The sequence below is a fragment of the Lipotes vexillifer genome, unplaced genomic scaffold (genome assembly GCF_000442215.2).
Source record: "Lipotes vexillifer unplaced genomic scaffold, Lipotes_vexillifer_v1.1 scaffold276, whole genome shotgun sequence".
In the NCBI taxonomy this organism is placed as follows: domain Eukaryota; kingdom Metazoa; phylum Chordata; class Mammalia; order Artiodactyla; family Lipotidae; genus Lipotes; species Lipotes vexillifer.
The window spans coordinates 880,895-898,619 of record NW_006782461.1 but is presented as its reverse complement, the minus strand read 5'-3'; the positions used below and the strand labels follow the sequence as shown (position 1 = coordinate 898,619).

General features: G+C 36.3%; 1 protein-coding gene across 1 annotated transcript in view; it reads right to left on the bottom strand.

The window, feature by feature from the left end:
* RSF1 (remodeling and spacing factor 1) overlaps positions 1-17,725 on the bottom strand; it is a 165,161-nt gene that overhangs the window by 12,748 nt on the left and 134,688 nt on the right. Inside the window, 6 exon segments of the mRNA XM_007455302.1 lie at positions 2,644-2,753; positions 3,929-3,983; positions 8,727-8,806; positions 10,322-10,426; positions 14,782-14,988; positions 16,745-17,725. The exon segment at positions 16,745-17,725 is cut by the window's right edge and continues 12 nt beyond it. Coding sequence (XP_007455364.1) covers positions 2,644-2,753; positions 3,929-3,983; positions 8,727-8,806; positions 10,322-10,426; positions 14,782-14,988; positions 16,745-17,725 — 1,538 coding nt within the window.

Genomic DNA, 17,725 nt, shown 5'->3' with positions numbered 1-17,725 from the left:
TATAAGAATCTGATAAACAATTATTAAATGATAGTGGTGATGAAATTTTTTTGGGGGGGAGGGTTTTTTTTCTGTGTTCATATATTAAGTGCTTTAGATTTTATCCTCACAACAGTCCCATTGCACCCCATGTACAAAGTAAATTCTAGGTGTATTTATTAGAGCTTAAATATGACGAATAAAACTTAAAAAAAAAAATTAGGGGCTTCCCTGGTGGCGCAGTGGTTGAGAGTACGCCTGCCGACGCAGGGGACACGGGTTCATGCCCTGGTCCGGGAAGATCCCACATGCCGCGGAGCGGCTGGGCCCGTAAGCCATGGCCGCTGAGCCTGCGCGTCCGGAGCTCGTGCTCCGCAACGGGAGAGGCCAGAACAGTGAGAGGCCCGTGTACCGCAAAAAAAAAAAAAGAAAAAGAAAAAGAAAAAAAAATTACTAAGAAGCAGAAGGAAAAAAGAAAAATTGAGAAGAGACATACAAATGCCCAACAAGCACATGAAAAGATGCTCAACATCACCAACCATCAAGGAAATGCAAAGCAAAATCATGAGACATCACCTCACATCTGCCAGGATGGCCACCATGAAAAAAACAAAAGCCGACAAGTGTTGGCAAGGACACGGAGAACCCAGAAACCCTGTACACTGTTGGTGGGAATGGAAAATGGTGCAGCTGCCATGGAAAAAAGCATGGCGGTTCCTCAAAAAAAAACAAAAACAGAACTACCATATGATCCAGCAATCCCACTTCTGGGTATATACCCAAGATGAAATGCTAATAAATTTCTTCTCCCATTAAAAACCACAATTACATCAGGATTGAAAGACAGTACAGTCCCCCTATGATGCTTGTTCTGATAATGTAAATCTGTTCCAATTTAACTGATATATTAGGAAATAATTCAAGCATAACATGTGTTTCATACTTGCTTATATGTAATTTTCCTTGTGAGAAACACTAGGTAAATGTAGAAAACTGCACCAGCTGTGTAGGAATACACAAAACAAACACGTGCACACACCTTACAAATATTTACCAGCTACCCAAGCTCATCATATGTGTTATAAGCTATAGCCATCTGCATCTGGTATATAACTTTCTGGCTGATTTCAAATAACTCTCCTTCTACCACTACACAATAATTTACAAACTGCAACTCGCCTCACAGTCACTTCCACAGACAAGCTTCAGGTCTTTTTTCAACATAAAATGTCATATTTATTGTAGTATTTGTTATTTCTTAACCACTTAAGATGTGTCAAATGGTACTCCCATTGTTACCTTTTTTTTTTAATGTGTCACTAATGAAGTTTTTGAGTGTGTGGCCCTAACTCCATATTTCCCATAATCCCTATAGTTTTTGTGCAATTTTGCACACAATGGCAATTTTTAGGAATGCATTTGTTGTGTTTTAGTAGAACTGACTTTAACACTTGCACTTTCCATTAGTAGGTTTTGACTTCACTAGTTTTAATGATTTTATTAAAAAACGGTACTTTTTCAAAGTTTTTTTTTTTTAAGGAATAAGATGGACACCATTCCCCTAAATATTAAGGATTTTACTCTTACTGATCCTACTGCATTTTATTTTATTTATAACAGTTTATGGAAAAACCCAAACAAACTTTTCGGCCAGCCCAAAATAAAGTTTTAACAATAACAACAGAAACTACACAAGGGGAACTCTTTCATGATCACTGACAAAAGTTTATAAACAGGAAACAAGCTCAAAGTTCTATAAAATCAACTCTGTTTTCCATCTCCAGTTATTCAAGTTAAAAGACTGCTTTGGTGTTGTCTAACAATGGTCTAAAATAATTAAAATATCATTTATTTATTATTTGAGTGAGACAGGGTGGTTTTGTGGAAAGAACACTAGATGAACAAACAATTAGAAGATAAGGTTTTAGTCTAGGTTTAGCCACTAACAGAGTGACTATGGAAAAATCTCTCTCTGATATTTCTGGTGGCAGATGGTAAACCAGACTATATTTATTGAGTCTCTCAATAGGCACTGTTGGAGCACTATGCTAGCTGTAAAGAACAGAGGGATGCATAACACTGACATGGTACTTACCTTCATGTTAACAGTATAGTGCGGGAGAGCAATATTAATCAAAAAATTAAAATCACGATTGTTACAAATATAGAAGTACTTTCAAGAAAACAAACTGGTTGCTATGAGGGCATATAATACAGGGGTTTGATTAAGAGAGGATTGTTAACAAGGTAAAAAAAACAGGAGGGAAATTCAAGGCAGAGTAAACAGTCTACACAAAGGGACCGAAAGAAGACAGTGTGGCTAACCTGAGATAGTAAGGAAAAACGTGGATGAGGTGGAGCTGAAAGGTTAAGTGCAGGGCAGGCTATGCAGTGCCTGTGGGCCTTGTTAAAGGCATCGGTTCTTATCCCCAGAGCTACAGAAATTGGACAAAGTATGTTAAACAGAAGAGGATAACATGAGCAAATTACATTTGGAAAAGATGATGTTGGCTGCTCTAAAATTCTATGATTCTAAAGACGGTAAGTAAGAAATATATATACAATTTCTAATCATCACTGTCACTGTAATGGGAAAAGCATATACTTTGGAGTCAGGTTGTTTCAAAAACATTTTCCACTCCTTCATTCTCACAGATTTCATACCTATAACTTATACATTTCCGTGTTCTTGTTGACCTCCTTTCAAGCAAGTTTGCTTTGGATTTTTTGGAATCTTTTTTCTTTTCTTCATGATCTTCAGAAAAATCTGGCTCCTGGTTTAAAAATATGATAATAAGTATATAGGTTATTACTCACAACAGAACAAAGTTCCTTGGAATTAATAGCTTCCTAATGTCCATCTAGGCAGCACATGTGAAACGTTTAAAAAAAGTGAAGTGATTCCCATAAAACTGAATAAACATGGCAACACTAAGTACAGAGATTAAAAAGAATATTGGTGATCAAAGGATGAAAACACTTCTGTATTAAACTTATGCTTCTGTGAGTTTATAATTACCTCTTTTAAAACAATCATGATGAAGTCTATCCACTGATAATGAAACTTAACACACATAAATCAAAAGATATGCTGAATAAATGAAATAATGGGTTTAGAAGAAGAAAGGGGCATGCTGCTCCAGAAAAATAACTAACCAAGACAGTTTATTTCAGTGTGTGATTTAATTAAGCCTGAATGAAACTGCATATGAAACTAAGAAAATTTCTTCATTTCAAATGAATATCATGTTACATATACTTTCACTCATGAGATAGCTTTCTCAATTATAAATTAGATTAATAACTGCAAAACAATGGTATCCCTTCAAAGAAACTGAACTGTAAGAACACAAATTGAAGTTTCTGATAACCCCCAAAGCAGGGAATTAAAAACCAAATCTCCCTGAACTATTTTTTAGTCTCTTCACATAAACAGCACATAAAGAAGCTAAAAACGAATTACCCAATTTAGGGTACAAAAAAAAAAAATAGAACATAAACTCCGTGGGGTGAGCTTTAAACTTGGTTTGGATGTGATATTACATTTGGGGGCTATCTGCATACACATAATTTTAATCATGAGGGAAATGGGTGGCTTTTTTTTTTTTGCGGTATGCGGGCCTCTCACTGTTGTGGCCTCTCCCGTTGCGGAGCACAGGCTCCAGACGCGCAGGCTCAGCGGCCATGGCTCACGGGCCCAGCCGCTCCGCAGCATGTGGGATCTTCCCGGACCGGGGCACGAACCCGCGTCCCCTGCTTCGGCAGGCGGACTCTCAACCACTGCGCCACCAGGGAAGCCCCGGGTGATTTCTTTAAGGTGCTGAATTTTCATTTTTAATAAAACAGGTATACTATATATTTAAAACCACTCATATTACATAAGGTGAGTTAAACTTTAGAACAATTTTGGCAGTCTCCTCTTTAAAAATACTATAAACCAGAAACTTACTTGTGGAGGAATGATGTTTTCAATACTGATACCCACATACACCAAGCGTTCTTTCCTTTAAGTAAAAAACAAAAAAGCACACAAAGTGAGATTTGCTAAAAATGAAATTGTTATGAAAACATTACTAACACAGATAATACTAAAATTATGATTCATGGTAAGAGCAGAAGCTAGGTCACAGACATGTTAGTTATTATCCATGAAACTTATAATATTGGTATCTTAGGCAGGCACAAAACTTCCTAAAGGTATGAAAACTTAGCTTCAGAAGTGACTTATGCCAGGTAAAATAAAACCTGTAAGTGAAACAGACAAGGAAATCTGATGAAAGGAGTCATGCTTGTGACTCACTGATGAAGTGATTAGATGGAACACCAACTCTGGACAAACTGGATCTGGAAGTTCTCAGTAATATCATATGTGAATGATTCTAAGACCATCCACTTCTTGTTTGCAGAGAAGAAAAGCAGCAATACAGCCATATGTCTCTGCACTCTAGGATACTTAGAACAAAGATATCTTCAGAGCCAGTTAAGACTTCTCCAGAAAGTGTGCATTTATGGACACTAATGACATAGAGTTTCATTTCAAAGAAATCTTTGTTGATTTTAATTCAACAAATTTTACACAACGAAATGCTATATAGAACAGAAGCTTTCTCTGGTTCTCCCAAAGTTAATTCAAATTCACCAAGAACAGCTGAGCTTTTACATACATGCCAGTGTATGTTCAACTAAACAGAAATAGTAACCACTCTTCCTCCCTTTATTTGTGATGTCCCATATAGGACATTAATGATCCAGTTGTGTGGGTCCTTTAGAACACAGCCTTTACTGCCCCATAAACCCTGGGCTAACAAGAATTTTATAGTCTTTTTAAGAGATGGGTTATGAAGCTATTAAATAAAAACTGGCATGTAAGAAAATAATAAAGTTATTTAAATCAAAACTTGTTTAAAAAAATTAGTACAGTTAATGAACTAAAAACTAGGAAAGGAAGAACAGTACTAGCTGAAATTAATAGTGAAGGCTACGTGGATAATTCAAAACTTCAGCTCTCTGTTATTAAATATGTTTGACATGTCCCTCTTTACATTAACCGAGTTTATTGTGGTATCAGTTTCCTCTTTCATACCTCAAAAGCTCTATTTTCACTTGACCACTATTTCTCTTCTCAACTCCATGGAAAAAACACTTAGTCATGTTCCATGTTAGGTCTTGACTTGTATCAGGCTTGGAAATCGAAAGGTAAATGAGACATGGTTCCTGCCCTCACAATTATTTAACAACTAACTGTAGTCCATTACGAACAGGTATAATGGAAATGAGAAAAAGGAATGGATTTTCTCTGAAGAGCTGAGAAACTCGGGAAGGCTTTAAATAGGTGGTTATATCTGAGTAAGATCTTGAAGGTAGGTATGATTTCTCATCAAGGCATTCTCTTGCTCAGTAACCTTATGGGAAGTTACATCTTCCATTCTATCTCACCACCTAGCTCAATGATCATACTGGGCCCAGACCTTATTATTACCAATAACTACACCCTTTCTAAAATGTCAATTTCAAGGAACCTGTTCTCTGACTTCTACTGACTCACTTTCCAGCTCACTCCCTGTTACACTGATTTCAACCATTCCCTGACTCCAGTGGGACCTCTATCCATTGACGCTACCCTTTTTTCACTGTCCGGCACTCCCTTTGTGTCCTTACTTTCCCCCTTACCTGGCTTAGACTCCATGGTCCATCATTACAAATACTCCTTTGCATACACTCTCAAATTCCTTGTCTCTTTCTCTCCTTCCCTCTGTTATATTACCTGGAAAATTCCAACCCTGATTAAATCCAACTCTCTGCTAGCAAAGCACTAGTAATAGTACTTTGGAAGTACATAGCTATTTGAATTCCCAATAATTTCTGGCACCAAGTCCAGGAAGGGACATTTACATGTCAGCTGAATGGACTTCTGAAACATCAGATTTCACAGAGCATCACAGCTCCAGCTCTATAGACAGTTGCTGGCTAGTTACTAACTACTCACTGACACATCCTTCTTTTCCACCATACCGTAGAGCCACACATCATACACCTCATGTTGATGACACTGCCTGGCATAAAGCAGGTGCTCAATAAAAGTTCATTAAATGTTGACTAAAAGAACAAACAAGGGGAAAGATGCTCTAGCACTATGACATACACAGTAAGCAAGGCTCTAAGTTGTTAGGATGAATGCTAGAGAAATTATTTCACAGGTTTGAAAGAGGATGAATAAAAATGCTCACTTTTAAAAAGAGATGAAGTCACCTGAATTTACAGTTAATATATTATTTACTTTAGAAACATACATATTTTGCTATTTAGAGCTCCTAATACATACATATATTAGGAGTTATAAATAATGAAAGCTTTGTTAACCAGATTTTTGGGGGAATTCACAAACAACAGTAACAGTTAACTTGCCTTGTTAGAATGGTCTCGTATAGGATTTAGTGTGTGATGTAAAGGCACAATAACAGATGTCCTCTTAAAGGATGATATTTAAGTAAAGAGGATTACCAAGGATAGAAGAGAAAGTAGATGAACTAGTAAATGGGAGACCAATAATATAAACAAATGTTGTGGCACATTTTAACATAAATTTCTAAAACTGAAAGTATTTCTTAACTGCAGCAGCATATTCTAAAGTGTGTGAGGCAAGAGTAAAATAAATGTTCACCAATCTTTCCACATATAAAATGTACAAGCATCACAGGCCTCCAAAGAATAAATGGATATAATGTGAGTATGAGACAAATTCTTAGTGGTTTACATTCTTAGCTTTTAGAGAGAATCTACTTTTTTCCAAGTCCTTAAAGGGTGAGCCTATTAGCTATCTACACTGCTAAGTCAGATCAGCTTCAGAACATGAACTCATTTCTCAGAAGGGCAGGCAGATTGCAGGAAGACCGAGTCTAATTTTTAATTATGATTTAATTTGAAGCATCTTTAGTTAGATCTTTTCCAGTGTCAAAAATTATGACAGGAGCAGTTCGCACATCAAAATAGTCCTAATAACTATATACAGGACTGTTAGTTCCTAAATATAAAGGTATTTAGCCAACTAATTAAAAACAAAAGTACTACTTTTATCTCCTAGTGAACTTCAGAGATAAACTTTGCCTTTAAACTAAGCAGCATACATCATGAGCCAGAGAGAGCTCAAGGTGAGCAGTAAAGAGGAAAAAGGATCTAGAAGCTGAACCCATTTTTAAGGTTCAACTTGGCACAGAGTAAAGTGTGTGGACTATGGAATGAGCAGACTGTCTCAATGCAAACTAAAGTTTTGAGGGGAATACTATGTGACAGGAGGTAAAAGTTAAAGTAGCAGCAAATGAAGGAGCAATCAGGAGACACTGCTTAGATTTTTCTCATACTATGTACAGATGGGCATCAAGTCCTACTGATTAATCCTCTGAAAATTCACTTCAACCTCTCTACTGTATTATCATGACTGCTCTAGTTCAGGCCTCACTGGTTCTCATAGACTTTATTCCAATAGCCTCAACTCTAATTCCTTCTTCTTACTGTTACCAGGGCATTTTTTCTGAAATAAAAGTCTGATTATGCACATCCCTCCTTTGATGGCTCCCCCATGCCTCTAGAGAATAATTCAAATTTCCTAGCCAGTTATGCAAAGCTGTTCACAATTTGGCCTCAGTTTCCTTTATAGCTTCATCCCCCACCACTCTTTTACTCTCACATTTACACTCTCTTTGCTTGTACTGTGCTCTTTATCTGAAATATCCTTTCTCTGCATGTCCACCTATATAACCCCTAATTATCTTCCAAGGACTTCCCTGATAACCCCAACTCCTAGGAGAACTGAAGTGCTCCTCCACAATGTTCTAGTATTGCTCTAAATATACCTCGATTTGTCTACTTTACTGAATCACTGGTTCATACATCTGCATCCTCTGGTAGAAGGTGAACTCCAGGTAAGCAAGAGCTTGTCTTACTCATCTTTTCTCTTCAGTTTGGAACACAGTAGGAATGAATGAATGTTTAGCAATTAGACTAATCAACAAAGGTACATATAAATATAAATAAATACAAACTTACTGTCTTGATTTTGAGCCCCCTTTAAAGATTAAGCTCAATTCCAATCTTACCTCCTCCAAGAAGCCTTCTTCAACTGCTTTAGACCACACTGCAGTGGCATATTGAAAAGGGAGGCATTGCTTACAGTCAGTAGGACACAGTTCAGCATTTAAATGCTCTTTATTTCACCAGTGTTAATTCTGCCCACCCAAAGAGATGACATGGGTAACTAAACTGTAGACCAGTTCTTACAGTTTTCTTGTACTCCCTACATACTTAGCTACATATCCTCCACAATACTTGGGTCAATACTTATTTAGAGTAGGTTCTGATATATATTTTAGATCAGGGATTGGCAAACTTTTCCTATGAAAGGACAGATAATAAATTAGGTTTGGGTAATAAGGTCCCTGTTGCAACTACTCAACTCTGCTGCTGTAGTGCAAAAGCAGTAACGGGCAACATATAAACAAATGACCATGGCTATGTTCCAATAAAACTTTATTTATGGACAATGAAATCAGAATATACAATTTTCATGTGCCATGACATATGATTTTTGGATTTTTTCTAATCATTTAAAAAAGAAAAAACCATTCTTAGCCGGGCCATATTTGGCCCACAGGTCAGAGTTTGCCAAACCCTGCTTTAGACAGACACATTAGTCTATACTGGAAGACAATTCTGAGGTCAAATTCCCAAGTAAAACACACATATCACAATACCTGCGTTCAGCACGCTCCTTCTTCTTTAAGGCAACATCCAAATCCTGCAATTGTTCCTCTAATTTTTCACACAGTAGTTTCTGAAAAAATAAAACAGATGAGTGTCATTTTACACACCTTTCCACAATCATTTATCTCTTGCCTATTAGCTATAGATACCATGCTACTGAGAGCTGATAAGGGGCCACATAGTGAACACTGAAATGTTCCTTGTATTTAATTAAATAAAGACATGCTGCTTCAGTTCATCCACTGAACTGAAGATGAGCAGGGTATCTTTAAAGTAACACACATGTTAAACTTCTAGCTTTGCCGAGAAACATGTTCAATGCCTATCTTGCTGGCTTAATTAAAATAGCATTTGGTTCACTGTATATACATGACAGTGATTTAAAAATTTTTTTACATCCTAAGACATTTTTAAGGAAGAAGGTTTATGTACAATAAAATACAATGGTGCCAATCACTATTTTTATAAAAGAGAATGGAAAAAAATTTACAAAACCATGCCACATGGTTACTGGGTCAAAACAGAGCTGAAGAATGTAATTGCTAAAGTGATGCTAAGCCAAAAAAATTCCACTTTACTAAGAAATGCAATAAAGGCCATCTTTTTTTTTTTTTTTCCTTTACACCAGGACACTAAAGCCTGAAAGCCAAAAAGGCCCTTTTTTTTTTTTTTTTTTGGCCGCACTGTGCGGCTTGCGGCATCTTAGTTCCCCAACCAGGGATCAAACCCATGCTCCCTGCCGTGGAAGTGCGGAGTCCTAACCACTGGACTGCCAGGGAAGTCGCAAGGCCATCATTTTTAAAGTAAAATGAGACTGGGCTTGTGAGAGAAAGGACCTCTTGGATGCAAAAAAAATATCCTGCTCTTCAGTTTTAAAAGAAATACACCTGAATTGAGATACGAAACAGAATCCGTGTTTCTATTCATAGTACCATTATAATGGTGCATAATTCATAATACCATCTATAAAACTGACAAAAAGAAGGTAGGCAGAAATGAAAAAGAGAATGAAACAAAGGGATAAACGAAAGGAAGAAATTTATTTCTTCCCTCGTATATTATCTTAATTTGGGGGGGGGGGGTTGTGCCTTTAACGAATGTGAGAAAAAATAAACCAGAGATTATCATTTTACAAAACCCAGAGGTCTTCTAAGAATTGCTTTGGAAAAAAAATAAAGGGAAGACCTAAAAGATACTAATAAAAGGTAGTGTTTTTTTTTTTTTTTGCAATACGTGGGCCTCTCACTGTTGTGGCCTCTTCTGTTGTGGAGCACAGGCTCCGGATGCGCAGGCTCAGCAGCCATGGCTCACGGGCCCAGCCGCTCTGCGGCATGTGGGATCTTCCCAGACTGGGGCACGAACCCGCGTCCCCTGCATTGGCAGGTGGACTCTCAACCACTGCGCCACCAGGGAAGCCCTAAAAGGTAGTTTTTATCAATAGTCTCTAATTTCACAGAAATTTAAACAAGAGATGAACCATATCTACAAATTGAAGATTAAAATGTTTAGTGGCTGTCAAGAAATATTATTAATTTAAACATAAAATCAAAGACTGGAAAAACAAAACTGTGCTGCGTCATCATACATGTTGGCAAGGGGGGCAGAACCATTCTCCATCTGGGATGATCATGAGAGGAGGGCGAAGGCAGGCAGTGTGGTATCCACTGTCACAAGAGTCACACAGGAGAATCTGAAATAAACCACAGATTGTCAACCTAACTCTATGACTAATATTCAATGACTCAAGTTAAAATAAGGACATTTCTATATTTCTTAGCATAAAACTAAGTAATATACTATACTATACTCTTTATCTGCATAAAGCATAATAATAAAAAAGCTCTGATAATTAGGATCCTAACATGTCTTTTTTTTTTGGTGGGGGGGGGCCTCACTGCACAGCTTGTGGGATCTTAGTTCCCTGACCAGGGATTGAACCTGAGCCCTTGGCAGTGAGAGTGCAGAGTCCTAACCACTGGACTGCCAGGAAACTCCCCTCTAAGATATAATTTTTTAAAAAAATTTAAGAACCAAAAATAAAAAAAATGTTAATAAATTAAGTGAAAAATAACAAGTCTTTTCTGAACTAGAGTTACAATCCTGTTTTTGTATGCCATGAGGAATATGATAACACATTCTTTATGACAGAGTTTTATAGCTGAAGTACCATAAACTTCCCTACCACACACAGGATTTTTAAAATACAAGTAATTTCTACTGTAAATAGCATTTCAATTATCTATCTGTAAGAAACATTCATGGCTCCTTTTATCATGTAAATTCAAACATGAGAGGAATGGAACTACACTAAGGACAATCATGTTCAAATAAAAAAGCTACGAATAATTAATCTTAAGTTGATTATTTTTTGCTATTCAAGTTTCAGATGACCAGTTCTCTAAAACTTAAAATGGTACACACTCATGAACTTAAAAAAATCATTTATTTTAAAATAATTTTAGATTTATGGAAGAGTTGCCAAGATAGGACACTAACGTTAATATCTTACATAACCATGGTACATTTACCAAAACTTAAGAAATTAACACCAGTATAAAACTATTAACTAAACAACAGACATTATTCGGACTTCACCAGTTTTTCCACTATTGTCCTTTTTTTGATTCTATGATCCAATCCAGGATATTACACTGCATTTCATCATCTCTTCTTCTTAATTTCCTCTGATCTGTAACAGTTTCTTGGTCTTTCTTTGTTTTCCATGACTTTGACAGTTTTGCAGAGTACTACTCAGATATTATGCAGACTGCCCTCAGTTTGGGTTTGTCTGATGTCTTCTCATGATTAGACTGAAGTTATGGGTTTTTGAGAATACCATAGAGGTGAAATGCCCTGCTCACTACATCATATCTGGGGGTACATGATAGTGTAACAATTTGATAATTTACTGTTCAAATTGTTCAAATTGTACAATATGACTTATTACTGGTGATATTAACTTTGATCACTTGGTTATAGTAGTGTCTGTTGTTTTCCATCACTGTAAAGTTACTTTTCACTTTCTATACTCTATTCTCATTAAAAGTGATAACTCCAGCCCATACTCACGGGGAAGGGAATTAAGCTCCACTTTCTGAAGAGAGGAGTATCAAAGAATTTGTAGAGGTAAGTTAAAATCACCACAGTAATTAATAAATATTTGGGGGGAAGATATGTTGAAGTTATGCTATACCCTGGTTTTTCTTACAGCTTCACCCACTAGTTTTAGGACTCATCAGTGGATCTTGCTGCAATAATTATTACTGGGAATTCCCTAGTGGTCCAGTGGTTAGGACTCTGCGCTTCCACTGCTTGGGACCTGGGTTCGATCCCTGGTCTGGGAACTAAGATCCCACAAGCAAAACAAAACAAAACAATTATTACTGCGGTGTCCTAATGGTGATTTTCTGTTTTCCTCATGCCCTCAACATTTGCTATTTGGAATTCTTCTGTAAAAAAAAAAAAAATGTCCCTCCCCCATTACCCCATTTTTTTGTTTATTCAATTATTTATTTTTATCAGAATGAACTAATAAATATTATTTTATTCTTTGGGTTATAATCTAAAACAATTATTTAATTTATTGTTCAAATTGTTCTAGCCATTGATATACTAGGAGTTTTCAGGTTGGCCCCTGTGTCCTTAGGACTCATTTGCATGCTTTTATTTTTTTTTAAAGCACTTCCTTACTTTCTGGTAATACAGGATACTCCAGGCACATCTTATATTTTCCTTGACCAAGCCTTAGAATCAGCCATTTTCCCCAGAAACACTGGTTCCTTTATTGGAGAATGGTATTTAGAAATCGAGATCTGGGTGCTGAGTGCTCACTGCTCCTGGGTATCCCTGATTCTAAGTTCTCACAGAGGACAGAGCTAGGAAATACATGTATGTATAATACCCCATGTATATACATATATCTATATTAAAATAAGTATGAGTTCATACTAATAACTCACCATCTAATCCAGCACCACAGGGTTCATTCTAGCCTTCAGCCTTATTTGTAACTTCTTTAACAGTAAGAAAGCTGGCTCCCATTATCTACACTTCATTTATTTGTATATAGTTTTATTTGTATATAGTTATATATAGTTTCTGAATTGCTACCATGTACCATGGGGAGGGTTTAGAGTGGGGGACGGAATGTGCACACATTTTAAAAGTGAAAAACTCCCTTCTCCATTTGCTACCAATAGCCAGATTCAATTTAAGTTATATTAACATTATACTTCAGTTATGTGATTGATTGCTTACATAGGCATATGTGGACTAACCTGGGCACCTGATTCTATTTATCACATCATTTCTATGTTAAAATATAATCTAAATTTCAAATAACAAAATTTAACTTTTAGAATTCAGTTTATTTCTAAAATGATGATTGTCTCTATTCTTCAAGAAAGGTAAAAACCCATTAAAATAAATACTACTACATGAGATTTCCAAGCTTCAGGCAATGATCCACTTATTTTCACTAAAACATCTGAAAAACCCGATAGAGTTCTATACTCATCTATGAATTTATTGCTTTTCTGCTGTAAGCTCAAAGAGAACAAGGACCACATCTAATTCACCATCATTTCCCTACCACGTAACACACAACAGCTGCCTAATATTTTTATTTGAGGATTATCCTTAAATATCTAGCATAAGAAATCCACCATATTTGGGATCTTCAGTTTCCAATGTCTTTCTCTTTGGCACAATAACCAGCAATGGGATTTTCAGAGCAGTTATTAAGATAACCAAATAAAAATCCTATGTGTGTTCCAAGAAGGGTACAACTTTCTCCATCTCCTGGATGCCATTTCTGCTCACCTCATTTTACTTTTCATTTCTTCACACCCCTTTGTCATTGACATCTATTGCTGCCTCAGTCAAAATGCATTCTCTCAGCATAAAAAAATATTAGGAAATGGTAGGCAAAGAACACAAATATTGATTTTTACTTGATTTAGGGGGCAGAAAAGACCACTATCTCAATCTTCTCTTTGCCTTTCTCCACACAAAAGTCTTGACCTAACTTTTATAGTTTGATGATCATAAAAATGCTTAGAAGGGTCTTCTCAGTGTAATTTTGAAACTGTTCTTCTCGGAGCTAAAGTTATTCCCTGGGTCTAAGTTATATCTTTTACTTGAACCCTCTGAAACTACTGGGATTTGACAAACTTCACTGATTTAGTTTCCAGATACAATTTTCACATGTAGGAAGAAAACAGCTTTACCCCAGCACACAATAGATTATCAGGAACTGTGCTTGGCAACTTTACATAACTTATTTCTGCTCTCATACAACTCAACCTATGCGGAAGTTTCTTTCTTTATGTCTCTTTCTACTTAATAGGTGGAGCTTGCTTTTAAAGTCAAATCTATTCAAGAGAACAGAACGGTTGCATAGAATTGGAGCATAACAAGAGTGTTTCCTCAATGGATTCTTTAGAAAGCACTTATGAACTGCAAAAATACATATATAGGTTAGGAACTGGTTTTCCTGATTTAGGCAATCTTTGAAGAACTTACTTCCTAAATAAGAAAGTCCCATGTAAATCTGTCACTATTTTTCTGAATATATCTGGTCTATAATTATCCTTTAAAATTTTTTTTTACAACTGTCTACTTTCTAAAGTTTAAAGCCCTACTAGGTTACTACTTGACTTACATGTTTTTACAGAAAGGCAATAGGCCCTTCAGGTCTTACTTATTTAAAGCTGCCACTTCAGAAATATCATTACAAAGTAACTTAAAGAAAAAGAAGGAAACTTTAAAGGAAAAAAACAGAATAGAAATATCTGAATAAACTAATTGATCTGTGAGAAGAGATTAGAAGTGCATGCTTAAGTAGAAGAAATATCAATATAAAGCCAGGTAAGAATGAAAGCAAGATCCTAATCCTCCCTAGAGTTGGGTTATTATCTGAGAAACAGAAATAAAGGCTATTTTGCACACATAAAACTGAAATCATGATCAAACCCAGAAGTTAGGCTGCTTCACACCACAGCATGCCAAAAATCTGAATACTGTCCATTTAGATCAGGTACATACTAGTTCAGGATGGTTTGGAAGGCCACATTTTTTGCATGGTTCATCATCATCTGCTAGGATGGCGTCTTCACTTTCCTTTTCTTCCTCCTCTTCCGAAGCTGCAGATGATTTTTCACTGTCAGACCCTTCACTTTCATCATTGCTGGAATATTTCCACCTGCCACGTGTTCGAGAACCAGTCCATCGAACTTTGCCTTTGGGTTTTACCTTGTATAAAATAAAACATTAGGATAATCTGATGTAATAAGAATGTTAAAAAAAACACTTCTGATTACATGTGCATTGTAGAATATTTAGTGAATATACAAAGAAGAAAAGAAAAATTATTGTGGCTTCATCCACAGATATACCTACTATTAAATTTCGGTATATATTTCCATTAATTTTTTCTACTTTTTGGAAGGGAGAATTATAATGAACATTCTGTCTCATAACTATTTTCCCTAGTTATAAAACTAGTCTCCTAACATCATGTGTGTGTGTATATATATATATGTATAAGCCATCACATAGCTATATTTATCTAATCCACTACTAGACAGACATTTAGGTAGTTTTCCATTTTTCACTTTCAAAAACAATATATCCTTGCAAATACTAACTTTTACACACACTTCTGTGGTTAGGATAAATTCCTCGAAGAGGATTCTGGGTCAAAGATCATGCACTTTTCAAAGGCTCTATAATAGAGCGCTGACTATATTCTCACATATTATTACATAAAAAATTTAATTCCCGTATTAGTGATGAATGTAAAAAATTTAATGGGTCAAAAATGCATACAAAAATCCTGACAAACTTAAAAAATATTATTCAGAGAATAACTTTATAATGTTGGGAACTGCTTTTTATTGGCTGGCTTCACAATATTTTAAGTCATATTTCTGTTCACTCCTACAGTGTAAGTCCCCACCAAAGACCAAAATAATTCTAACAACAGAAGGGGAAATTTTTTTAAGTAAAAATTTAAAAATTTAGTATTTCAGGGAACAAAGGATCACTTGCAATTAAGAACAATCTGACCACTTAAATATATCAAAAACAAAAGTAGCACTTTTAATTACAACAAACTCCCATAGGCTAGCCAAAGACTTGCACTAGATTTTGCTTAAAATAAGAGGGTCATAGAAAAAAAAAAAATTCTGGCTCTATGACTAATGATTAAAATGGGGACACAGAGGCACTCTCAAACACTGGCAATGAGAAGGTACATTAACTGGGCCTTTTTTGGAGGGCAATATAGAGAAAGCTATCAGAACTTAAAACACATATGCCCCTTGACCCAGCAATTCCAATTCTAGGGGTCTATTCTAAAGAAATACTCACTCATGTCCAAAAGGATCTTCAATGCAGCACTGCCTGTAATAGTGAAAAATTGGAAACGACCTAAATGTCAATCAAGCAGGGAGTGGTTAAATAAACTGAGGTACACCTACACTATGGAATACTACGTGGCTGCCAATAACCAAAAAGTAGACTATATCTACTGATATGTAGAGTTCAGACACACACTGTTAAGTGAAAAGCTCATCGAAAAATAATTTGATTTGATCTATTTTTTAAAAGAATGGGAAGTATTTACGAACATGGACATGAATATATGGAAAAAGGACTGCAAAGAGATGTAGCCCAAACTGTTAATAGTGTTTCTAAGGAATTTTCATTTTTCAGTCATACAGGTTAGGTATTACTTGGATAGTTTACAATACAGAGAATATATTTCTATATTGCCTGTAATAGAGAAAAAGTTTAAAAGATGACAAGATTATATAGTCTGAAATTTAATGTCTGGAGATAACTACTAAGAAAAAACATCTCAGATATAGGAAGAGAGGCTTTTTTGTGGTGGTTGTTCTTTTAGTTATCTTTGAATGAGCTAATTTAGCCAAAAGCAAACAGCTGCAAACACTCAGAGCCAAGTATTTCTAAGAAAAATTAAAACTCTGAGTAGAAGAACTTTTACCTTGGTTACTTTAGAATTTGTGTCCTTCTCTGTTTTTTTCAAATTTTCTTTTTTCTCAGTTTTTTGCAAAGCTGCTGACTCTTCTTCCACTTCATCTTCTCCTTCCCCTCTTTTTTTATCAGCTTTCTGATCTCTGATTTCAGCTACTTTGGCTGTGGGTCTAGATATTCTTGGAGACCTCCTTAAAGTACGACCCACATTTGTTTTCTCTTCTTCCTTTTCTGTCGGCTCTTGCTTGGTTTCTGGCGCTAGAATTTGGGGAGGAGAATCTGGCTTCTTCTTGCGACTGGATATCCTAATCGTTAACTTGATGCCCTCTTTCTGCCTTTCAGAGGTTATTTCTGTGTTCTCTGAGGCAGTGGTTTCTTCTTCAGGAATCAATTTATATTTAAATTTGCTTTTTTGCGTAGAACCCTTTGTCTCAGAAGGATCACCTGTGCCAGAGGTCTGGGCATTGTCCAGATCATCCACTTCTACCTTTGTGGATTCAGAATCCACTTTTAAAATGTCTGGGTCTATTTTCTCCAAAGACTGACCTTCAGTGGAACTGCTATTCTGACACGCTACCACTTCTTTTTCTGAGGCTAGTTTCTCACAGCGGACAGTCACGTTAGGTGATGGAGAAGTGTCAGCTGTCTCGGGAAACCCTGCATTTACTGATTCTACAGTACTCTTTGGAACCTCCTCTGGTATCGGACTCAATCTTTGTGTGTCTTTATCAAGAAAAGTCTTTTTGGACTTCTCTAACTTTTCAAGACATTCCAGGACTGGTGGGCGCTTATCCTTCTTGCTTTTGGGAGACCTCTCTTCAACTCTCACGCTACAGGATTCAGTGGCAGATAAAGCAGTTTTTAAAGAGAGATCCTTCGCTATTTCAGAAGTCTCAAGAGGAGTTTCCATTTCTGGAGGACCAGTTTCCTCTATGTGCCCTTTGTGACTCTGTGTCTCTAAGGCTGATATTGAACTATCTGCATCTTTCCC